This window comes from Rhodamnia argentea, chromosome 6 (genome assembly GCF_020921035.1).
Source record: "Rhodamnia argentea isolate NSW1041297 chromosome 6, ASM2092103v1, whole genome shotgun sequence".
In the NCBI taxonomy this organism is placed as follows: domain Eukaryota; kingdom Viridiplantae; phylum Streptophyta; class Magnoliopsida; order Myrtales; family Myrtaceae; genus Rhodamnia; species Rhodamnia argentea.
In genome coordinates, this window is record NC_063155.1 from 11,350,218 (window position 1) to 11,374,930 (window position 24,713).

Genomic DNA, 24,713 nt, shown 5'->3' on the forward strand with positions numbered 1-24,713 from the left:
TTTTCGCATAGTTCTATTTTAGGAAATAAATTCATCCGAAAGTAAAAAAAGTGCAGGCAAATTGGTCACAAATTGTGGGCAAAATGATAGGCTCTTAAAAGTTTAGAGGCATAAATTAGGTGTGAGCAAAAAAGACCGCTCGGATAGGATCGGGACCGATGGTTCAGTTCCCGATTTTAGGGGGATTCCCCTAAAATCGAGAACCGGTGATCGGGCGGTTCGGTTCCAATCGGAACCGATGACCAGGCGGTCCAGTTCCCTGTTCGGACCGCTTGGACCGGACCTTTAAAAAAAAAAAAACAAACCTAACATTTACTTTTTGTTTAGGTTTAAGTTATTTAGGGTTCGATCTAGAGTTGCCAATTGAAGAGGCCTTGACTCCGCCGAACTCATGGTATATAGACCCTTGTTTCTTTAACCTCGAGCTCGATCGAGTCTTCTATCAAAGTGTGTATCCACTTTTCGGAACCACGAACCGGAAACCCTTAGAACTGCTCGGGAACGGGACCGGACCGACGGTCCGGTCCCGTTTCCTGTTCCGAGGGTGGTCGGTTCGGTCCGCGATCCCGAAAAGTGGGAATTGGGACCACCGGTCCGGTTCTCGATTTTTTATGGGAGCTGGGACCACCGATCGGGTTCCCAATTTTTATGGGAACCGGACCGAACCAAGAACTGCTCACCCCTAGCATAAATGCACTTTCATTGTGAATAAATAACAGACAAAGCCGTTTTTTAGTAAAAAGGATAATAAAAAGGGTTAATACTACGAAAAATCTCAAAGCGATGCACTTGTGATAAATTTACCCCAAACTATTTTTTTAACTACAAAAAACTTCAAACTGGTACATCCGTGACAAATTTACCATAAACTATTTTTTCGACTACTAAAAATCTTAGACTAGTACATCCGTGACAAATTTACTCTAAACTAATTATTTTAACCATCAAAAGCCTCAAACCGATACACAAATAACAAATTTACCCTATGTTAGTTTTTGTTAAATTGGGTTAATAACATAAAAAATTTCAAATTGATACACTTGTGATAATTAGAGGGTAAAAACCCCAAACATATACATCCGACAATTGTCACGTGTCATCCAAATCGGCAATTTGATAATAAAATTTAACAAAAGCTAATGGATGGTAAATTTGTCATAAGTGTACTAGTTTGGGGTAAATTTGTCAAAGACGTATTAGTTTAGGGTTTTTGATTGTTAAAAAATAATTTGAGGTAAATTTGACACGAATGTATCGGTTTGGAGTTTTTTGTGATATTCTCTAATAAAAAAGGAGAGCATCGTTCAAAACGACGTCGAACAGCCGATTTTACCCCTCCGACGCATGCTTTGCCCCATCTGTCCATCCAAACGCAGCGCGTCGCCTCCATTTCTCTGCGCAGCTAAGCTCCGAGAGTGAAACCCTAATCTATCTCTCAACCTCTGCAAAATCCGCTTGCATCGAGCGATCGTGCTCGTCGCCTGTCGTGCGTTCTCAGCGACAGCTTGCGGCTTTGGTCCTGTAGGGAAAACCCTACGCGCGCTGATCTCGACTGGGAAGAGAGGGAAGGAGCGACAAGCAGAGGAGGCAAGATGAGGATTATGATAAAGGGCGGTGTTTGGAAGAACACCGAGGATGAGATTCTCAAGGCCGCTGTTATGAAGTATGGCAAGAATCAGTGGGCTCGCATCTCTTCCCTCCTCGTCCGTAAGTCCGCCAAGCAGTGCAAAGCCCGGTGGTACGAGTGGCTCGATCCCTCGATCAAGAAGGTACGTGTTCGGCACCGTGTTTGCTTCTGTCTGTGGGCTCCTTTGTGGTGTTCCGCTCGTGAACCGCACTGCTTCGGTTTCGTATGGTTTTCATGTAGGCACTTGTGGAATTATCAGGTCTAGTCGTTTGATTTTGCTCTGGGTGTCCATAGTGCACCTTTAAGATTGACATTTTTCGTGTTCTTGTCCATAAACAACTGTGAGGAAAGGGTTTCGAGTGCTCTAATTTTGATGGAACGGAATTATTGGCAGAATGGTCCTATTTCACCTTTGTACTGAATAAATGATTGCTCTCCTATCTTTGCACTAGGCTTTGAGAAGTATATGGGTCTACTTTATGGGCTGTCTGGTTGAGCATGCTGCATTTTTTCTCCTTTTAATTCTCATAGACGGAATGGACACGAGAGGAGGACGAGAAGTTGCTGCATCTTGCAAAGCTCATGCCTACTCAGTGGAGGACCATTGCTCCTATTGTTGGCCGTACACCCTCCCAGTGCCTTGAGCGGTATGAGAAACTACTTGATGCAGCCTGTGCTAAGGATGAAAACTACGAACCTGGAGACGACCCGAGGAAATTGCGGCCTGGGGAGATCGATCCAAACCCAGAGTCGAAGCCAGCACGCCCAGATCCTGTTGATATGGATGAGGACGAAAAGGAAATGCTTTCAGAAGCAAGAGCTCGGTTGGCCAACACTAGGGGCAAGAAGGCTAAGAGGAAAGCTAGGGAGAAGCAACTGGAAGAGGCCAGGAGGCTAGCTTCTTTACAGAAAAGAAGAGAACTGAAGGCTGCTGGTATCGATAATAGGCACAGGAAAAGGAAAAGAAAGGGGATAGACTACAATGCAGAGATTCCCTTTGAGAAAAGGCCTCCTCCCGGTTTTTTTGATGTTGCTGATGAAGATAGACCAGTTGAACAGCCCAAGTTTCCGACAACGATAGAGGAACTTGAAGGAAAAAGAAGGGTGGATTTGGAAGCGCAACTAAGGAAGCAAGACATGGCTAAGAATAAAATTGCGCAGCGGCAGGACGCACCTTCTGCTATACTTCAAGCCAACCGGCTAAATGACCCTGAAACTGTTAGGAAGAGGTCAAAATTGATGCTTCCAGCTCCCCAAATATCAGACCATGAACTTGAAGAGATCGCCAAGATGGGTTATGCTAGTGATCTGGTGGGTAATGAGGAACTGATGGAAGGGACCTCCGCAACTCATGCTCTTCTTGCGAATCATGGTCAAACACCACATCGGGGAATGACACCTTTACGGACGCCACAAAGGACTCCTGCTGGTACAGGTGATGCGATCATGATGGAAGCTCAAAATCTTGCGCGTTTGAGAGAGTCACAAACGCCATTATTTGGTGGCGAAAATCCTGATTTGCACCCTTCGGATTTTTCGGGGGTCACTCCTAGGAAGAAGGAAATACAAACGCCAAATCCTATGATGACACCCTCAATGACTCCGGGAGGGGGCTCAACTCCCAGACTTGGCATGACTCCGTCGAGGGAGAATTTTTCTTTTGGAATGACACCAAAAGGAACTCCCATCAGGGATGAGCTCCATATAAATGAAGAGATGGATATGAATGATGGTGCAAAGCAGGAGCTAAGACGACAGGCTGATCTGAGAAAGAATTTGCGCTCAGGTTTAAGCAGTCTTCCTCAACCAAAGAATGAGTATCAAATAGTGATGCAACCAATTCCAGAAGATAATGAGCAACCTGAGGAGAAGATTGAGGAAGACATGTCTGACAGGATAGCTAGAGAAAAAGCTGCGGAAGAGGCACGACAGCAGGCATTGCTTAGGAAGAGATCAAAAGTATTGCAAAGGGAGCTCCCTCGGCCTCCTGCTGCTTCTCTGCAATTGATAAAGGATTCCTTGTTGCGGACAGAGGGAGATAAGAGTTCTTTTGTCCCACCCACCCTGATTGAATTGGCTGATGAAATGATAAGGAAGGAGCTTCTCTCGTTATTGGAGCATGATAATGCAAAGTATCCTCTCCAGGATAATATGAGTAAGGGAAAAAGGAAAGCTGGTAAGAACTCTGCAAATGGTAGTACCGTTCCTGTGATTGACGATTTTGAGGAGGATGATATGAAAGAGGTATTTCTCACTTTTAAAGCCCTTCCCTCTGTGAATATTCAACATTTTTTTCCTTGCCATCCTCCTTTGTCTGTTTTCTCCTTGAGACTGTTAAGTAGACTTATGAGCATGTGCACGGGAGAAATGCCATGTTTTCAATGAAGGTGCACATAACAAATATTAAATCATATAACTCAGTTAAAACTGAATGGTTAAATTAGTCATCTTTTATATCGTCATAGTTATCACCTTTTTTCCTCATATATTAGCTTCTAAAGAGCATAGATTATCTTTCAAGATACTCAAAAGGCACTATAAGGCATTGTGGTTATCTTGTTTCCCTCTCTTTTACACGTGAGGTACTCTATTGTATTAATACGTGAGAGACTTAATAGCAATACTTATCTCTCAATTGTGTTACGAAAGATTAAGGACTTGTGCTATGCCTCGTTCTTTATTTATTAATGATTGGTTTTTCCATCCGATCAGTATTTGAGTTTTGAGTAATGAGAGCTTTGACAGTAATCATTGAAAAACCTTGAGGAGATAGGAAAGGAGGGTGACTGTCCCTTGACTATTCTTGTAGTAAATACAATAAAACTGAAAAAAGTTGGAACTAGGAGATGTGTCACCAAAAGAGAGGACCACACGTTGGCTGCTCATTGACTTCTCGTAAGCGCGTTTGTCTGAACCATCTGCACACTACAGCCGTGCTTTGGTAATGGTGTGTTTGGATAGAGACTTACAAGTAGTTTCCTGTCTAAATAAAGATAACCGTTTAATTTGCAAAACATTAGTGAAACATATGGGGTGACCTTAAATGCTGATATTCATGTCCTTCTAAAGATTCTGGGAGTTTAATGCAAAAAAGAAAAAGAAAGAAAGAGAGACTTGCATATCCAATGATAAAAGTAAGAGTCAAAAGTAAAACTTCAAAAGTAAAAATACCCAAAAACCCTTTGGACCTTCAGGATTTTGTCTTGCTATCTGTTTCAAATGTTTAATTTTGTTCTCGTTGATTCTAGGTCCCCGTGTAACTAGATTTGCATGCCGTCGAAAGTCATCTGTTTTTGGTGGCTTTGGTGTACTAGCTGATTAGTTTGTTCCAGAATTGTTGCAAATTCCTTCGTTTTATCGTTTGGGATTCCTTCTATATTCTTTTAACTCTTTCACTTTCTTTGGCCGCTCTTTATGCCAGTTTCTTTGCTCTTGGATTACAAGGTAGTTCTTTATTTTAAATTAATTTTAACTTGTTTTCTATTTTCATTTTTAGTACATATACTGTTAATATATTGGCACTGAAATTACCGACCTTTTCCAAATGTCGATCTAGTTTTGTTAGTGCACTCTCTCTGTTCTTTTCATTAAGTGATGGAGAACAATGGCAGCAACCTTTGAAAACTTACAAAAGGCATCCCAAATGAAGCTTTGCTGATTATTTTCTTTGATTGATCAAGAATCTTCTAACTGATTGTAGTCTATTAGGATTTTAATAAGTTTCCTTTTGCTAGTTGGAATTGGATTTAATGTTTCTTTTTCCTTGTTGGTAGTGGATATGTGTGTCCTAGTTTTATTCGGATATATTAGGTTTCCTATTTTGACATGGAGTGGTACTTTAGAGAGTCTATATATATGGCTGTAATCCTTTCTTTTGAATAAAGTTGATGATTAATTGAATTTGGCAATTCTTTGCTTTGGAATTGTGTGATATATTTCCTCTTAGGTGTGATGTTTAAGAAATCCTAGGTGCGATGCTTAAGAAACCCTAGGTGTGATGCTTAGGAAGCTGTGGAGCATAAAGATATTTATCTTTGGTTGTGATACTCGTTGTCCTACGTCATTGAATCTGGCGCAGCTTATGAAAACTATGATGTAATAATAAGACGGTCTACCCTGACCAACTTATATTTTATAAATTTGCGCACGAGAATCCAAATAATGGATGGCAGATATGGTCACGAAAGATTTGGGTATTTCAGCAATCCCATATATGCGCTAACATGTTTATGGGTCTTGCCTCCCTTAATAACTAGTTTGGAAATTTTAGAAGTCTCTGGAAGGCAAGAAGGGAAGTTTCAAAGTTATTCATGCATGGGTTTGTAAGTCCCAGGTAAAGGCCCAAGAGAAGTAACCCAGCAAGTTAAAAAAATAAGTGCAATTGGTATTTAACTGGGCAAAATCTTTGAAATGACTAAGATATCTCTAATTTCAGTAAAACTTGAAGTTCAGCATTGCATATGTTTCGACAATTTAAAATTCTTAGTCAAAAGAATTAAGGAAGTCCACAATGAATTCTCAAACAAGAATGCTATCCTAGGACTATTTGACCAGGAGATTCAAATGATTCTCTCATTTTGTCAGTTTTCAGCTTCTTTTTATTATCTTTCATTTTCCTTTTGATTTGCCAACGTGGTTTAACATTATCCTTGATCTTTTTTATGTTTGTCTACTATCTAAAAGTTAAATGAGAACTGAGGAAAAGATGAGCCGACACATCAACAATAGAATTCTATTTCTCTTGGAATGATAAACAATGCTTCTTATACAAAATGGTTCCAGAAGGGAAGCCTTTGTAATTTCATATATGACGTCAACCCCAAAAGACTTAAGAACCTTTATGGCAACGTAACGTTTGAAAGTGAACTTGCTATTATCAATTTACCAAAGTGAAGAGTGTAAACAATTATTTGAAGAGGATTTAACTCCCAGAAATGCCTTTTTATTTGTTTCTGACCACATGAGCTAAAAAGCAAGACATGGTTTGTCTCGTGTCTGCAGCTAGACATGGTTATCTTCACTTTGGTTGCGATGGCCAAAATATGAAAGGTATTTGGCTACAATAGGATTGACAGGGAACAAATGTTGTTTTCCTTGATTTAGTAAATTGAATATTTAGTAATTTGGTTGGGTCTTGAAAATGTAATAATGAGGGAATAGATAGAGGATATCCAATTTGGTCTATTGTCTCTATTTTTTCTCCTGCTGTGCTTGTGCAATGTGGAGGGAATTAAGTGTGCATTTTTGTTAAGCAAGAAAAAGGGGTGAACCTGTTCTGATGTTTTCTAGCTAAGTTTATCTGTATCGAGGTATTATACCTTTTATTTGAGTTGTTTCAGATGATCTTTCTGCTGAACATTTTATTGGTATTGTCAGTTGTGATTTTTTTAGGCTTTATGGGGTTAACTTCAACTATTGAAATGATGAACATTCATACAGCTTCATCAGAATGTGAAGTATCCATTTTGTCTTAGTTTAAGAGTAATCACAGTATTCCATGATTGTGTAGTGGCAATGCTGAATTAGGATTGCTGCTGTTTATCAAGTCCTGCATATGTTTTGTTGTCTTCTCATGATTTTTGATTGTTCGTCTTCTCATGATTTGATTTGTAATATTATCAGCGTATCTAGTATTGCTCATTTTGCAAATTGTTAACTTAAGCATGTCTTCCAAGCAGGCTGATTCCATGATAAAGGAAGAGGCAGAGAACCTTCGTGTAGCCATGGGACATGAAAGTGAAGCATTTGAAGAGTTTGTTGATGCACACAAAACTTGCTTAAATGATCTCATGTTCTTCCCTACTCGTAATGCTTATGGACTCTCAAGTGTTGCTGCAAATGCGGAAAAGCTTGCTGCCTTGCAGAATGAATATCATTTTGTTAAAGCAAGGATTGATGAAGATCATGAGAAAGCCCAGCGGCTGGAGAAGAAGGTCAAAACTCTCACATTCGGCTATCAGGTATGGCCTAAGATGTCTTTTAAACGTTGATTGCTTGTTCCTTTCTCTTCCTTGAATCAAACTGTCCCAGGAATTTAAATCAAACTTTGATTGCTCGTTGCTTTCTCTTCATTCATAATAATGCAAGTAACTATCATTGTTCTCTTCAATGTCATCGGATGTATCGTGAAGAATATTGTTTCTTAGTACATTTCCCCTTCCAGCTTCGTAACCAATCTAACTCACCTTTGTAGTATCAACTGGTCAACTCTGGTTCTTATTTCTTTTGATTGTGTGGAGTTCATAGTTCTTGTTCATATTTTCCATATTGTAGTATAATAGTAAACTCATAATTTATAAATTTATGTTAAGAATGTGTTAATCTGATTCTATTGGTTCATCTTGTTTTTTCTTTCAACCATAACCTGAATTGACTTGAAACCGTAAAATAAACCTGAAACGAGTTCATCTGAATTGCTATGCTAAAAGTTGTATGTTCATTGTGATTTTTGCAAACTGTTTATTTTGTTTCCCATCACATGATAGAGAAACTTGCTTTGTTAATACTTGAATGTTTTGTTGGCCATCTTGACTGATTGATAGTGTGATCGAATGCTGTGACATTGCCATGCATCTGTCCAAAAATTCTATGATATACTGCCATTCATGTGATGAGGTCTACTTATTGCCTAGCGAACTGTTTTTTTATCAGATGCGAGAGAAGACTCTTCGTGACCAAATTGAGTCAACCTTCAAGCAGCTGGACACTGCAGGGACAGAACTCGAGTGTTTCCGAGCACTGCAGAAGCAAGAGCAACTAGCAGCCTCACTCAGAATAAATAGTTTGTGGGAGGAAGTTCAGAAACAAAAGGAGCTTGAGCGAACTCTGCAGATGCGCTACGGTGCCCGTGTTGCCGAGCTGGAGCGGTCAAGGCATCTCTTTGATGGTTACAGAGCAGAGGCGCAAAAGCAAGAGGAAATTGCGGCAAATAATCGAGCTTTGGAAATAGCCAATGCTGCAACAAATCAAGCAGTTCCGTCAAATCAAACAGAAGAAATTGAGCATCCTACGGACTCTTGTCAATCGCTTGATGGAAATCTGGCCCAGGACAGTCATGCTGCAGAGAATGCTCATGCAGATGATAGAAATGTTTTGACTTCAGCTTCCTCTGAAGGGGCTGTTGATATGGAAGATGAAAAACCTCATGAAATATTGGTGGGAACAGAACTGATTGCTGAATCTACTGAGCAGGTGGTGGTTGATAGCACGATGAGCAAGGAGAAATTGGATGTTGAGGATCGAGATCCTGCTATGGAAATGAGTAACTCTGATGGGCCCTCAACCAAGCAGATTGAATATGGGAGCACAACCCCTCCCCATGGTAAGCTAGTGAACGAGAATTCGGTTCCGACTTGTAGCGAAGTGGAGAGGTCTGTGGAGGAATGAGTCAATGGAAGATGGGGAGAATCTACCCCCAGCAGAAGCAGAACATTCTTAGAAGTGACTTCAATCTGTATGCAAACAAAGTTGTGTATTAGTTTGTGGCCAAGCTTATATATATTTGGGGGACTGAGTGCACTTTCATCCCGGGATTTTGTCCCCCCTATACTCAAAAGGAGCTTGGAATTGTTACTGATGAGGGTCGCACTTACTCCGGATGATCCATCCTTGCATCCTTGAGGTGGTTTCCAATGTTTCTGAGATTTGTGCTAGTGGCCAACTGGCCATCAATCAGCGAGGCTGCAGATGATAATTGAAATTCAATTGAAAAAAGCGGTCATGTTTGTTTGCAAGGTTTGGAAGCTACTCCCGTCGCTTTTTGTTGTCCGTGGCGCCAAATGCGTTGCAGTCTTGTTCATGCAATGTATCGTGGAATGTTACCGAACTTTTGATAATGCTTTTTGGGCCGAATGAAATTGACAGAACTACCCTTTTCTTCGGTTCCCATCTATTCTTTTATTTTCCCCCCAATGCTGGGCTGTGTGTTGTGTATTCTACTGTTCCCATCTGTATTAGGTTGTTGCAAAATATAAGCGTTCGAAACTCCACTAGAAAAATGGCACTTTAGGTTGGTCTCGAGTCTTAAACTGATCAGTAGGTTCCCTAGTATAGCGAATACAACTGGTACTACAAATAAGGTGAAAAAAGCTAGGAAAGGATCAAGATACTAGACCATGTCCAATCCCATCCGCCTCATCAACTGCATTTGATCTCTGAGAACCTTCTCGTTTGTTTCTTCCTGTGGACAAGGACTCATTTTCACGGGCGGGAGAAGAGCACGAGTCCTTGACTTGTGGTTTTGATGACCTCGATGATGATCTTGTGGATGCACCAGAGTCCTTGGGCTTCTTCTTCCTCGATTTCTTGGGCAGATCGGAGAGTTGCGATGGGACGGCGTCGGCGGCAGAATCCATGGACTGTTGGGTGGGCTTGCTAGAGTCTGATACCTCCCGTTCATTGTGAGAGCCCTTAGAAGATCTTCTCGGTGGCCGGTGTTTGTCCGACTTGGCCTTGGTTGGCGATTCAGCGTCTCCTGATGATAATGAAGGGTTATGGCTTCTGGACGATTTCGGTATTTCTGGCAATTCGGGCGCTGGAGAGCTTTTGTAACTCTGTGTCCCCACAATTCCTCTGCTTGATTCTGAAGTTGGAGAATTAACACGCAGGAGTTTGGTCATTTATTAACATGGGAAAAATCAATTAACTTAAAACATTAACAGAATGTCAAGCGGTGTGCACCTAGATTGCGCTTCTTAATCATGGCATCTTAATATATTTGAATTCCATTATATTCAATTTCGTTGGTTCCGTAATTTTTCAATTTGTTCAATTTCATCTCCGCATACTTTTAAATCAATATGGTTCCAAGATTCTATGTATTTTGGTTAGTCCTTTCGAAAATGCAAAGAGAGATGCTGACTTGGATGGCTACATCAGCATTGAACGGATAAGCGTAAGGCTAGATGGGATTTTGTACCGACTAGGATAAGATATTAAGATTAAAAAGAAAAAGAAATCTCAAACCCCAAGAGAGAAAGAGAGAAGAATGGGCAAAAGATGGTGCCTGCTGCCTAGGCACCGGAGAGGGCCGGCAAGTGCTCCCCAGCCTCTGGCTGATCATGACGAGGTTACTGTAGCTGCTGATCGAAGCTCACATGTACAGATACAGAGAAGAGCCATCCTTCCTGTCAAAGAGACAAAGCTCTGGTGGTCCGATCAAGCTGACATTGGGGTCGCGCCACCTTGGTGTTGCCTCGTCCGGATCGCACGATCCCGGCAAGCTCTCGCCAGGCTTGCGCAACCTTGGTGAGGTCGTGTCACCGGTAGACAGTGGCAGCCGGCCCTTGAATTACATTTTTTTATTTATTCACGTCGTGCCTTTTAAATATATTGAGGGTCGGGTGTCTCTTCTTTCTTTCAATTACATTCATTTTTATTCACGTACTTTTTAAATATATTAAGTTTGTTTAATATATTTATAAAACAAATTATAAGCCACATAGATTGCGCCATTTAATCCCCACGTCATCATTTTCGCTCGTACTTTCATTCGAAGGATTAATTTGAAAACTCATAGTTTAAGGACCACATTAGCCCAAAATAAAATAAAATAACATAAAAGTCCGACATGAGTTAAATCAAGAGGAAAAGGAATATGTGATCATACCTTCGTAAACTCCATTAAAGGAAGAGCCATCCTTCTCGTCATTTCCGACGCCCAAAGGGGCGGACGAGGATTGTCTCGGTGACGACGGTTTGAAATCAGTCATCTGCATATTTTTGTTGTGCGCAGGCTTAGAGTTGATCCAATGTCGACCAAAAAATCGATGAGAGACGAGCAAGAATCGTTTGACATACCCAGCTTGGTGAATTTTTCTCGGAGGGACCATCCCAACCAATGTGAGCAACATGCTTCACATCGGTGGGATAACCGATGTTCATTTCCGGTTCCTTCTCATCATCATCTGAATCTAAACGCACAAGTATATGAGTGCATGTTGATATGCCGATATCACGTCAAAGAAACGTAGAACGTACCGAATATCTGCGAAATGTATCTGAGACCCTTGAGGAGGCCCTTCATCTTGGTCGTCATCCTTGTCCGTCACCCAAATTCTTGTACGTTCAAAACCGAACAAAATTGTTCCTACCCATGTCTTTGCCACCGCTGTCGCAAACAAGGCTGTGGACGCCCGAGAAGACGCTGCGAAAACCGGGCTATCGGCGCTTGAATTTCGAGATCGATAAGCACGGACGATCCTTGCAGGATTTGAACACAACTCTCATGAATTAGACGGGATGAAAAGAAGAAGAAGACGGGCATTTGACAAAGTTGAGAAATTGAGAAAAATTGCCTGTGGTAATTTGCAGTGAAAAAGAAAAGGAAGGATAAAAATTAGAAGGGCGTCGCAATTTTAGGAAGATGCTAATATTAGCAAACAACTCTCTTAACTAATTCTTCTCAACAACGGTCGGAGTTCAAATGGCTGACTTCCCTTTAGTTGTTATTGTCGCTAGACAGGATTTTCACAAGGGCAATCCACTGTTCAATAAATCTGGATTTTGACTCTTTTTTATTTTCATTTTAATGTTTCAAATTGGGGTGAACAATCAGACCGGATTTACCTGGAACGCAGATCGGACCACCCAAAAACAGGTCCGAGAACCCCTTCTAAATTTTGGGAACCAGTTGGACTCGAGTTGATTCTCGGTTCCATGTACTTAGAAATTGGACCGATTTTGAAACCGATTTTTAACAACTGTTAGAAAAAGAACCTGGTCTTGCTTGCCTCACCTCCTCTGTTTTTGGTAGATTGTAATTTTTATTGCTCATATTAAGGATTATTGCTTTTGGTGGATAGTGAATTTTATTATTTATCTTTTACTTTGAATCATTGTATTGCTACTTATATTATTTTATTGAAAAAACGAAATAAAAAAAATATTCTCGGGTGGACACTGAAATTGGACCAAAAAAACAGGTTAGGTACCACAAGACAAGTAGGGTAGGTTTCGGGTTTCAAAAATTGGAAACCGATTATTACATGGTCGATTTCAAGGTCTACATCCGGAACCTGAAAAGGGGGAGAAAAAAGACAATGATATGCGTAGTGTGGAGCCGGAATTGTAGTGAAGAGGGGGGGGCGAAAATGTATATGTACTCTCCATTTTTCGTGGACTATAAGAAATGTTGCGTAATAGATCCATATGAAAAGTGATATAATTGGTATATTTCTACTTTTTTTATTGAGATAAAAGTAATAATAATAAATTTGATCAAAGCTCGAGAATCCATTTTCATGTCAATCGGGTCGATTCCCCCCTAGAACCTCGAATCGCACCGAGCAAGGTTGATTCCCTGTTTGGGAAATAATTAGTCCGGTCCAATTCTAGGATTAGTCCCGGGACTGGTGGTTTCTTCTTCTTTTTCTTGTTGCTTCTATTTCCTACAAGTAGAAGTTTCCCAATATTAAATGAAAAAATAATTTACTTTAGAATGAAAAACAAAAAAGATGTAGAAATCTTGACTGGTTCGTGGATTCGGTTCCTTATGTGGAATTGAGAACTCGACCGGTTATTATTGGTTCCAATTTTCTCGAATCGAAAATCAGGCCGATCTCCCTGAAAATGACTTAGAACCGACTGGTTCGGTCCAGTCCTATCTGGTTGGATTTTCGGATTGAATCGAAATCAATGCACACCCGGAGTTATTATCACAATTGAAGCCTGATCAAGCCTAACAATATGAGCCACCATTCTCAATGATTTGGTCATACCTGTGGTATCATCGTCCACCATTTTAGCCCACCTAACACTGTACGGTGCGGCTCGCGGATTCCTAATAAGATGGGCCTTCGTGTATCTTTGTTACTATTCTTAATTGTTATGGTCGTGTCGTGTCATGACGTGTTGAAATACCCGTGTTTAGCTTTACATCTTTCGGATGCACTGTACTGTGGTCACGAACTATTAATATGTCCAGCAAAAATTGATGCCAGAATCCTGTAGTAATGAAAATGATTGAAAATGACCCGATAATGTTGATGATGATTGATGATGCACGGTGGGCGTTTTTATTATCATTTTATATTTTATTATTTTTCTTACTATTATTACTAAACTAACATAGTTTTGTCATTATTAAGTATTTCAAATTCCAGAAAAAAAAACTCTATAAATTTCCTTTCAGCGAGATATAATAATGATAGTAATACGCAGTAAAAAACATATATTGTGATAATTTTTGTTTATGTTTTTATTATTAAATTAACAAATTGATCTTATCATTTATTCTTTCAAAATTTCTAGACAAAAGCTGTCAATAAGAGAAAAGAAGCAGGGATTTTTGCATGGTGATTTTGTCCTGATAAAATAATATCTAAAAAGTTAAAATTACAGGGCTTCTAGGGCTGCAATTATGAGATATTTACCAAACAAACACGATAATTCTCAATTCCATATTAAGAGACTTTTGTGCTATTAAAACTTTCGCCGATCTGTTTTAAGATTTTGTTAAAAAGTGTCTCAGGGTATTTTTTTTGGGTAAAAAACTCAAGGGCACCTGTTTTTTTTTTTGGTCTGAAAAGGGTACCTGTTAAAAGACCAATTAATGCAATTGTCTACGTTAATTTCGAGCTTTGTATAATTAATGCTTTGAAAATCAACCTTTCCTATCAGATATGCTTTTAACACTTAGGTCCCTAAGTGCACAATTGTTAACAATTTCCTTTGTTTTATTGATGAAACTAGCTTAGCCTCTATGTAGGCGATATGCAAGTGTCAGAGGCTGATGACTTGGGATCGGAATAGTGCGGCGACTTAGGTTGTCTTGGATCGTTGGAGTGCCGAAGCTAAGCCATGTCCAAGTCCAAGGATCAATTGCTTGTTCATCCAATCGTAGAGAGAGAGTGTGTGTTTAGAAATAGAAGTTATGGAAGAGAACGCTATGTATTGTTCAAGTGTTGGATGGATACAAACGAGGGAGAGAACTTCTCCATTTATACAAGAGATCTCTCAATGATTACCGTTGGTCAACTCTAAATCTAATTGTCAAGATTTCATCTCCCCATCTATCAACTAGGGACATTAAAAATAAGAATGCTCTAGAACACGGTACATTTACCGTATTGCTAGTTCTCAAGAATATTCTAGAGAACTCAAGAAAATCTCATAGGTCAAGACACCTTAGGTCTTGTTGATTGGGCTATGTGGTCGATCGGTTGGATCACGAACCAAAGACAAGCACATGATGGATTTTGTGCTGCCTTGGGCAATGTTACTTCAATGCTTGGATTATTGTCATGAAATCGAAGAGATCCAAATCTCAAAAATCTATTGATTTTAAATCTTTTCAAATGTGCGTGGAAGGATTAATAAAAAGTTATAAAAATTTAAAAAATATTGAAATTTTTTAATTGTTATTAAAAATTATTCACGTTAACGCCATTCATGCCATGCGGGACGGCTAGCGTGCAAGTCAGCAATTCCTTGCTAAAAATTGACCGGATGGGCTCAATTGGCACAATTAAAAGGTTTAGGACTGAACTATCAAAAGTACAATAAATTTAGGATTTTTTTGAACAAATTTTTCCGGTATACTTTTAATTTTGCTATTGCAAATAGTTTAAAAATAAGACTAACTTTTAATTTTTAAAAATATGGTTTTTTTGGTCAAAATTTTGAAAATATAGTTAAAAGAAGTAAGATGCCTCGTTTTATTTTTATAATTTTCTGCAACATGCGTAAATAGGACTTTTTGCAAGAGGATGAAATAATCAATAAATGCAAAAAGGTTAAAAAAAAAAGGCACAAAAAGTACAACAACTCTTTTTTATAAGCCTCTGAGTTGTAGTCCTAACATGTATCATCATAATGTCTCTCTGTCACGTGCGCACTATGATTGAGCTACAAGGTATGGAACTTCTGATTTTTGCAATTTTTTAGCATCTTCCCTCTCTCCATTTTTTCAGCTATCGCCTTTCGACTTCCAGAGCCACGATCGATCCTGGGCATTATTATCCAACATCGCCATTCGACTAGGAACCCTACTTTATGTTTGCTATTGCTGGAACGAAACTTCTCCTTCCCACTTCAGGAGATCTACCACGTAAGATCGTGCCGCATTGAAGAAAATAATTAAAAAAAATCTTAAATCTATTATACTTGTGTCAATTCATTCTTAACACCTTTCAATTGTACCAATTGAGTTCTGAACCTTTTTGACGATTTGCCAATATAGGCCATCTGGCCAATTTTAATCGGAAACCGGTGACCTGAATTCCGATTGTTCAATGTGGTACGATTGACGCCGATGCGAACAAATTTTAACGTTCCTTTTTTTCTAAAATTTTTCATTATTTTTCTAAATTTTCACCGTGTGACCATTGCCGACCAAAGGCGAGGGCGTCGTGGCCCTTGTCGGCCAACGGGCGAGGGACGCGTCCCTCTCCCGAATTTGGGCGAGGGTCGACCGACAACCTCGCCAGCCCACAATTGAGAAAAAAGAAAGGAAAGAAAAAAAAAAATTTAAAATACTAAAAATGACTAAGTCATTGTCGATCGTGCCACGTACGACGATTGACGTCCATACTAGAGATTTCCGACCAAAATTAACTAGAATATTGGCAAATTGTCAAACTATTGACTACTCAAGACCAAAAGAAAGAAAAAATTGATACAATTAAAAGTTTGATGACTGAAAATGCAATAAGTTTACATTCTTTTTTCCTATTTTTCCCTGCCGAGTTTGGACTCGGCACAGGTGGGAGGCGGCAACGCCAGGCCAAAGCATGGCCTAGTTTTTTTTTTTTTTTTGGTCGAACAAGAGTTTCATGGGCTAGTTCGGTGTCGCCTGGGAGGCCAAGGTAGATGTGACGAATTATTCAAGTGAAGTACGAAAACTTTAATTTAATTAAAGTACCGAATTTTCATTTCAAAGGAAGTGGGGATTTCGATACGAAAGATCGCAGAAAATTAAAAGTAAATTACTAATGTTAGTCAAATGTGAATGGCCTGGCCTAGCCCAGTCAACATAGCAGTAATAAAAATAAACATAATGCACATCAATATTTTTCAAATTGAAGAATAATATGTTTCAAATAGTCACGTACTTCAAAGAGAAATGTTTAGGTTTACAAAGCACAATTAACGGCCCTTAACAAGTGCCTCAAGGGCAAAGCTACTATTTTCCCTTTGCTTCTCTGGTTTGCATTGTGATTACATTTTGGTGCATCTGTATTATCATTTGTCAATTCCCCTTCTTCTTTTTTTCTAGTGTTTTTGATAATAATTGAACTGGAACACCAATGTACAAGAACACATTTCACTTCTTTATCCCTCTTTCCATTAATGCGGCTACCATAGAGATGGACCAGCGATTCAAAAGAGAAAGCTTACAGAGCCAGAAACACAACCCGGAGCTCTTAGCTTGAACGTCACTCTCAGTTTCTGCAGACAAGAACATTGCCTGTCAAGCAGATGCATCTTGCAAGAGCAATAATCCTATTCCAATCTGATTCCAACTCCAAGTCCTCCACAGCGACCAGGATCAGAAAGGGCAAATGCATGTCGGGATCCACCTTTGGGTAACGCTGCATCATATTCGGGAAAATGACTCGAAAAGCTGATCCTTTGACTATGATTGCTTTGTCTGCAAGATAGAAGCAAAACTGTATGCTCAACAGCGCTCTATGCATTCAGTTACGAGAGAGAGAGAGAGAGAGAGAGATGTGACTACCTTATTCAGGTACTTCTTATGAACCTTCAATGCTGCTTTGCATGCCTTTTTGGCATCTAATTTTCCAGTTGTCTCACCCAAAATCTACACAAGATCATAACAGAATATGAACAACCCATTTATAGAGAGAGAGAGAGAGAGAGAGAGAGAGAGAGAGAGAGGGAGGGAGGGGCAGAGACAGAGAGAGAGAGACCTTGACAACATCGTCCAGTCCCTTGGCCTCCTTCAGAAGGGCCTTATTCTTGGTCTCTAGCACGCTTGCAACAAGAAAAACAGCAAGAGCACTCTCATTGTCTACATGTCCGGTCTTTACCTTTTCCTTCTCAAATTTACCACATTGCTTAATCAATAGCTTCTCGTTCACCTTGGGTGCTGTCTCTGCTACAGCTCCTTCCTCCTCGTACATTGAGAATATATTTGGGTTGTACTCCATGGCCCATATCAGCTGAAAATCGATCTCCATTCAAATTCTCAATGTGACGACAAAAGCATAGACACTATTACCATCTCATTAAAACCTAAACTTTCATAAACTGCTTTAATCAGGTGTAATCTATTTGAAAAGCTCGCAAAATACAAATTTCAAGTAGCCTCCTCACCTCCCAAAGGTATAAAGCATCAATAAATGAGAATTCCCTTCTAAAAAGGACCATTAGCATACGAAACGCAAATAAATACTCCCCACCATCCAGATCATCTGCACAAAAGAAAAAAAAAAAGGGAACATGTTAACCTCACACCTAAATCTGGAAACCAAACAAAGGGAGATCAACGAAGGTAGCCCATGTGTTGATAATTACACTTGTAGTTTTCAGATATTGTACCTTCTGAGACTATCCTGGTTGCTCTAAAAGCTTTCAAACTGTAAAAGCTCACAAAAGAAATCTGAAGGCAACATCTGCATCTGTGTATGATTCTTAAATAGGAGACCTTAATTCAAACATTATTGTTCCGGTTAATGCTTCAGCATATCAGTTTTCAGCCCTTAGAAGCTCTTTTAAGAGTTTCATATCATGTCTTCAATTGAGCCTGATCTTTAAAGTCATCTGTTCTTATTGCAGAGAGGAACTAGAGCTGCCAATTAGTGAATCTACTTGTTAACTAATGCTCCTTGTTTACGGCTCAAAGCTTGACTTGCTGACTGCTCAGCTAACTGGGCATAACAGAACTCATTTTGAGTTAAAGCATTTGAAATTGACTAGCTCAATGGTCTAATCTAGTTGAGCTTAAACTCAATACCGTTCTAGCAGATTGTGAGCCTTACTAAGTTGGTATACTTTGTTAATTACATGTATGGTAAGAAATTAATAACATTCAGTATTCAATTTCAGTTTGCTATAAAATAATTTTTCATTTCCATTTGTACCTAATAAAGTTGTCATTGTTGACAATTAAACTTCAGAATTTTTAGTTTTCAGCAGAGTCACGCTTAATATTTTTTGAGCAAATAAACGCTAGGAAACCCGTATATCTTCTTTACTAATAAATAGAAAGATTGTTATGATCCTAATTGCAAAGTATAGGACTTGGATCGTACATCGATGGTGTGGGACTTCGATATGTGGCTTATATGAACTTGGGCTCTCCCACCTCAATTACTAGCTTTTGGGGTGTGGTTCTCCTAAGCTCCACATCAAATTGGTATCAAGGATTCCGCCATCTCACAGAGTTGAAATCTAGCAGCATGGGTGGTGACCCTGATATTGCAGTGTTGCTCGGGACTAGCAGAAGGCTAGTGCAAAGCCAACCCAACATGCGTGTCGGGACTGCAAAGCGTGGTGGATTGTTATGATCCTAATATCAAGGTAGGGGACTTGGATCCCACAATGATAGTATCAGATCTTGATTTGTGGTTTCTATGGCCTTGGGCCTCTCCCACCTCAATAGCTAGCTTTTAGGATCCTAAGGTTCATATCAAAGCCATAGGCCCAGTCCTTCTTACGAACATACATGTACCTAGTACATTCAGACACATCCTATTTAGTATGCATATAGACAAGATGTACAAGTTTATATAGAAAGAGATGCATAAAAACAAGATGTACAAGTTTAGCATCACTGACTTATGGAATCTTGTGGCTACATTAGTACAAGCATTGAGATCAATGTACTTTAATCTATCATTCAGTCGCAGATGCAGGAGCCAGCTTTTCTTGGAGCATATTTGGTACATATATGGAAAAGCTCACATCCATTTTACTTTAATTATGTCTCATTTAGGATTCCATCTTCTAGTAAGGCCCAGAAACACAAATACAAAATGTCCACAAGAGGAAATAAATGAATGGATAATATACCAAGATGTTGATGCAGTTGAGGGTCTATAGTTTTGATAATTGTGGAGAGGGTACCAAGTTGAGATTGTACTCCTATCGAACTTGTAGTGCACCTAAAGTTTTCCCTCTTCCAAGGAGAAAGAGAAGGCATTAGATGTACTCAAATTCCATAGAAAAGATCCCACTTAGTACTGAAAGAAAACGAGGCATACCATCATTCACATATCCACTATCATTGAGACTCAATAGTATTTCAAGAAACTAAACAAGCTAGAAACCACAGATGTGTAAATAAATCTGCCGATGGTCTATGATTCTTTAAGAAAGTTATACCAACTCTACATTTCACCGCGTGCATTTGCAGGAAAAGAACTAGTAAACTAACAGTGAAATCTACATTTCATCATGTCTTCTCTTTCTCAATCTAGAAAGAGCCATCTCTGAATATATAATCAGTAGATTTAATAGCAAAAGTGACTCAGCATATTAGACGTTTTGCTCGGAAAAGTGTTTGTTGTACAGGCAGGCGGGCTATGTTCATCTTCATAACTTGACAAACGGTATAAGATGCGCAACATACTTAGGGACATCAAGATACCACATGGAGAATGTCAAACTCACAAAGATAGAAGCTAAAAGCCAAATTATCGATCTACAACAAAGTCAATCAGCTTAGAACGCATTAGTTACTTGACACAGAAATTCCAAGCTAAAGATACATACCAGTCTTCGCATCGCTCGCTCAAAGCACCAAAAAGCATCAGCTTCATGTTCCAAAAGTATTACCATTGGCGAACATATGTCATTCATTCCTGCTCAGAAATCATTAAGGTAAAATGACGAAGTAAACATAACTTCAAAGCATAAAAAGAAAGGAGCATCTTTACCCACCTTGAACATATCCAATATCACTGTCTACCCAAGCATAAACAGCAAGAACTTCCCAAAGTTTTGCCTGATTGATTTCACTTTCATAAAACGCAAGAGCTCGATCAGTTCGAACAACATCCAAACCTATCTCCATATTTAACAGCATATGTCAATAATAAACATTATGTACTCACAATACTCACTAGGAACAGCTTAGAAAAAGACAATTACGACCTATAAAAGTGTGTAAAAAACCATCATTTCAAGCTCTAACTAAAGCAATCTTTCTTCTGTGGTACAGACGCAAGGTTGAGCCCACGTAACTACCAACATGAGAATACTCTACGTGAACAATTCTGAAGCTACTGCATTGATGACCACAGGATCACAGCAATTGAGTACTCTTCCAGGAATTCTATGGGGCAGCAGATTCTGCTTTTAAAAAGTTGGAGTAGCTCCAATGAAATGTGAAAAGTTTTGAGATGAGGAAGAACTTGGAAGCAGAAATATTTAAAAGCTAATTTGGAAGCAGCAGGTCAGAGGTGCTTTTTAAGTTTGTTGTTCCAAATATTGAATTTAAAGTTCGTTTTAGTTCTAGTAAGTTTCAATATCTAAATTGTTTGTTCTATGTCTATTAATGACTACAGTACATTAGATTATCATTAACAAACACTTTCTCTATCCAAAGAGAGTTACGACATAACACGAGAAAATTAAAGCCAAAATTACAGCACCAAAAACTACAGAAACAACAGGAGGCAAGCAGAGCGATATACCAAGGATGGAGACCATAGCAGTAGAACAACCATAGCTCCCAAGGATCCTTAGTTTCTAGTCCACTAATTGATACTAATAGATGACATAATGGAAGCACGTACCAATTTGGTGCAACATGAGTTTCCAGTTTTTCACTTTCTTTTCGTCCGTATTATCTAAAAGCCCTTCATGACCGGTGGAGGGATGTAAAGATGATGTTGACACAGCTCCATTGCAACCCTTATCAGAATTCAGTTGTTGGTCATTATCATTATTGATAGGTGCCGTGAGGACCCTCCCGCTGCCAATTAGTGGAACCATCTTCTGACATTCTGCTTTCCATACCCCATACTGCTCCCTGCGATTGACATAAGGTGTATAACTAACGAAGCCAAATGATGTTAAATTATGAGTAAAGAAAGAACATAAGAACCAAGTCAAAGGGCAAATATTATCCTTGGTTGGGAAGAAGTCTAAAAGAATGCAGAAAGCAAATACTCCACTTCATATGTCCAAAAACAAAATAACAAAACTGTGTTAAATAACGGAAGAGATTTTACTAAAGCAGACTGAGATCGTGCTTTCCCATGTTATGTTACACTGAGCCTCTGATAGATAAGTGAGCAAGCATGCACTAGGTTATTATCCTTCACGTTAAAACTTAACAACATAAGTCTAGTAGTTAAATGCGCACGTTTTTTAAGCCAACTTAGGACCCCACTTTTGAGAGGTTTCCTTGCCAGATTATAATGCGAAATCAGTTTGAAGTAATTACATAAAAGTACTAATTGTAAATGAAAGAGTCAGAAAGTGCTCTTTTTTGCTCTTAATAAAAAAGACAACAGCTAATGGAAAATATCGACCCCAGAAATAAGAAAGTTCAAAATCAGAAGATATTTTGTAACAAAAAACCATAACTCACAACAATTTAAACATCACAACTTCCAAAAACATTAACCTACAACATGAATAACTTCGATCTCCCACAATATTATCGCTACCAATCCCAACTTCCTAAGTTTTATTGCTTTTACCTTCCTACATATGGAGCTCACAATGACAGACTCTTCTACCAAAAACTGACAATGAGAAGTGCCATGACATATGCTAAAGATGATTAGCTGCTAACCTTGAGAACCAATTAATATCCAGTAAACTAACTAATAATCACAAATATTATAATGATGAACATCGAATACTCTGATCACCATCTTGTCCATGGACATGATTCATCTAGAGCAACTTCTCTTATGAGGTTGACATGAACAAACTGAGGCATTGCTCTCTTTCTTGGAAACGGAATTTAGCTAATGCATGACTACTGCAGTCCTTTGTGCCAGTGATAGTGAAAGATATATCAAAATAAATGAGTCAGAAATTGTCAGTCGACCACCATAACTTTGAGACTACCCAAAGTATCAGTTTACACATCCGGTGAAGCCACAGTCAGGACTAGAGCAGAACAATACCTCCTTTGTTGCCTCAGCTGATTTCTCTCATCAAAGGTGCTGTTGGGATCAAAGCATCCCAATAGGAACTCCCACACCACTCCTCTAATTGATGGATGGACCCCCTAATAAGGTTACCATATAAAAGTAAAATCTTCACTTGATTAGGCACATGAACAAGAACCAACTCTAGGGCATGCACCTATACAGGCTTAAGTACCACCCTTACTAGCATTACAAAGACTTCGTTTAAAATAATGCCAGTCAAATTTAGAGAATTCCCTCTTAAAGGGATGGAAGAAAAGGATAACAAAAGACAAATACTAGGATATGCACTTATATACATATGCAAGACAGTTCAAGATGACAGGCACCTATTTGAATGATATTCCTTTTTTTCTCCCCTTTCTACCGTCTTCTTGCATAATATTGGATGACAAACCCAAAAAAATGGCTGAAATTTGACATTTCAGACTCTTGATTACCATCAAAACCATAACAGAGCCCATTTCCTTTGAAACTAAATCTGTGAGAAAGTAGGAAATACTTAAAGCTGCAATCTAAATATAATGATGGCACATTTTTAACTTCGCCCTGAACAGATCCAGCATCAAATAGATGTTAACAGGATAAGAAATGTCTAAGTCCTTCATTGAAAAATTCTGGTTCCATTCCTGATTGACCTTTTCATTTAGTTACTTCAGCATTGCTCGAATATAGATTCCAATTAATTGACTCAATACCAGACAAAGTGTGGCTTATCTCAAATTCCCTTTAGGTTATACAATAGTTGCAAAAGCCATAACGGAAAGGAAGCAGAAGAATTACCCCACGTTGGATGCGACGGAGCACTTTGGTGATGTCCAAGTGACCATTCTCAGAAAACGCAGCATGCCATTTCCTCGCGCTCAGCGTCTTCCCAGGCTGCCAAAAGCAAGAATTAGAATCCCGTACCGATCATTATCCTTCCTCAAAACAATGCACAATCATGGGGCTTCCATATGAAAACGCACAAACCATGAAGAACAAATGGATAGCGAAATCTACCTTGACCTTAAAACGGGTCTTGCGAGCATCGTCATTGCACTCCGGTCTGACTGGGTAGAATGCATTCAAATCAACCGCTTCGGATTTCCTCAGAATCATCCCACAACCAAACATTCGAATCCCTCAATCCAGCAACCAAATACTATCTCTCACCACCTGCAAATGCGCATCAATGAGAAGGGACAACAAAGAGAAAAAAAACAAGGGGGAAACCGCAGATTCAATCCCGACATTAATCTGAGTAAAATTTATCGACGCGTTCAACGAGCGAATCTGACCTGGGGAGTAAAGAATGGAATGATGCAAGATGCGTTCAGCAATTCACGAGCATTTGGAATTTTGTATGTTGCGAGTTGCAAGGAACTTAATGCAGACGAAGGAATGAAGAATTCCTTACGTGAATTCACGAGAGAGGGAGGCATTCATGTAGTTTTCGACGGCACGGAGGTCATTGTCTAAAATTAATTTATACGAGCGTTCTTCGACCTCTTTGGAGACGGGGAAAAAAGCCCCACAGGATAGAAATAGCATTGGATAAGATGTCACTTTTTTATTTGGCAATGTAACTGGACACAGAGGTAGATACGACTCTATTTGTCTAAGCTGAGTTGGGTCGCTTGGACAAGGATCCAATAGGATATAAATTTCTCAAGATATGCAGTTAGCCAACATTACGTTTGGTAAATCTAATATGCTTAGATAAAAATTTAATAAAATAGTTACATAAATTACTTTAGGAAAAAAAAAAACCCTAGATCTGCTATCAGAACAATGACCACTTCCATGATGGTCTTCTCTATGTTGGTGTTTCCATTATAATCAAAATCCACATAGACATAAGGGCTAAGATACACGAGGGGCTGGTTCAATGGCCACCACCAATGGCCATCGAGGGAGTGCGACCACTGCGGTGGTCACATGGTCTCAAATTCAATCAAGGAGAGAGAGAGAATAACATTGGATGAGATGTCACATTTCTTCGTGCAATATAACCGAAAATAGTTCTATCTAAG

The 24,713-nt window shown here is 39.3% G+C and overlaps 3 protein-coding genes across 5 annotated transcripts; 1 reads left to right on the forward strand and 2 right to left on the reverse strand.

The window, feature by feature from the left end:
* The first annotated feature begins 1,332 nt into the window (after positions 1-1,332).
* Positions 1,333-9,512, forward strand: LOC115757454 (cell division cycle 5-like protein). Its single transcript, XM_030697671.2, has 4 exons — positions 1,333-1,769; positions 2,159-3,871; positions 7,306-7,587; positions 8,279-9,512. Exons 1-4 carry the CDS (start codon positions 1,593-1,595, stop codon positions 9,011-9,013), a joined length of 2,907 nt encoding a protein of 968 aa, XP_030553531.2. The 5' UTR covers positions 1,333-1,592; the 3' UTR covers positions 9,014-9,512.
* A 49-nt stretch (positions 9,513-9,561) lies between these two features.
* On the reverse strand, positions 9,562-11,883 carry LOC115757449 (CRIB domain-containing protein RIC7-like). Its single transcript, XM_030697660.2, has 4 exons — positions 11,606-11,883; positions 11,426-11,532; positions 11,235-11,337; positions 9,562-10,208 (listed from the first exon to the last, which is right to left on the reverse strand). The coding sequence occupies exons 1-4, from the start codon at positions 11,661-11,663 to the stop codon at positions 9,727-9,729; spliced, it is 750 nt and encodes a 249-aa protein (XP_030553520.2). The 5' UTR covers positions 11,664-11,883; the 3' UTR covers positions 9,562-9,726.
* Positions 11,884-16,741: 4,858 nt separating this feature from the next.
* On the reverse strand, positions 16,742-24,203 carry LOC115757458 (TBC1 domain family member 15). 3 transcript variants are annotated; one of them, XM_030697677.2, is made up of 12 exons: positions 23,979-24,203; positions 23,701-23,856; positions 23,482-23,577; positions 22,675-22,778; positions 21,328-21,563; positions 20,471-20,593; positions 20,303-20,391; positions 19,601-19,706; positions 17,903-18,000; positions 17,497-17,748; positions 17,304-17,387; positions 16,742-17,216 (listed from the first exon to the last, which is right to left on the reverse strand). In XM_030697677.2, the coding sequence occupies exons 2-12, from the start codon at positions 23,812-23,814 to the stop codon at positions 17,202-17,204; spliced, it is 1,317 nt and encodes a 438-aa protein (XP_030553537.1). In that variant the 5' UTR covers positions 23,815-23,856; positions 23,979-24,203; the 3' UTR covers positions 16,742-17,201. The 3 variants fall into 3 exon arrangements, with proteins under 3 accessions (XP_030553537.1, XP_048137073.1, XP_048137072.1); XM_048281116.1 differs by lacking the exons at positions 23,701-23,856; positions 23,979-24,203 and adding an exon at positions 22,990-23,179; XM_048281115.1 differs by lacking the exons at positions 22,675-22,778; positions 23,701-23,856; positions 23,979-24,203.
* Between the last annotated feature and the right edge of the window lie 510 nt (positions 24,204-24,713).

Coding starts and splice junctions, on each gene's coding strand:
- LOC115757454 (XM_030697671.2), top strand. CDS start 1,593: ATGAGGATTATGATAAAGGGCGGTGTTTGGAAGAACACCGAGGATGAG. Junction 1,770..2,158: donor TCGATCCCTCGATCAAGAAG/GTACGTGTTCGG, acceptor TAATTCTCATAG/ACGGAATGGACACGAGAGGA. Junction 3,872..7,305: donor AGGAGGATGATATGAAAGAG/GTATTTCTCACT, acceptor TCTTCCAAGCAG/GCTGATTCCATGATAAAGGA.
- LOC115757449 (XM_030697660.2), bottom strand. CDS start 11,663: ATGACGACCAAGATGAAGGGCCTCCTCAAGGGTCTCAGATACATTTCG. Junction 11,533..11,605: donor ATACATTTCGCAGATATTCG/GTACGTTCTACG, acceptor GTTTAGATTCAG/ATGATGATGAGAAGGAACCG. Junction 10,209..11,234: donor CTTTAATGGAGTTTACGAAG/GTATGATCACAT, acceptor CTCCAACTTCAG/AATCAAGCAGAGGAATTGTG.
- LOC115757458 (XM_030697677.2), bottom strand. CDS start 23,814: ATGTTTGGTTGTGGGATGATTCTGAGGAAATCCGAAGCGGTTGATTTG. Junction 21,564..22,674: donor CAGCTGAGGCAACAAAGGAG/GTATTGTTCTGC, acceptor TGTCAATCGCAG/GGAGCAGTATGGGGTATGGA. Junction 17,749..17,902: donor ATGCTTTATACCTTTGGGAG/GTGAGGAGGCTA, acceptor ATCGATTTTCAG/CTGATATGGGCCATGGAGTA.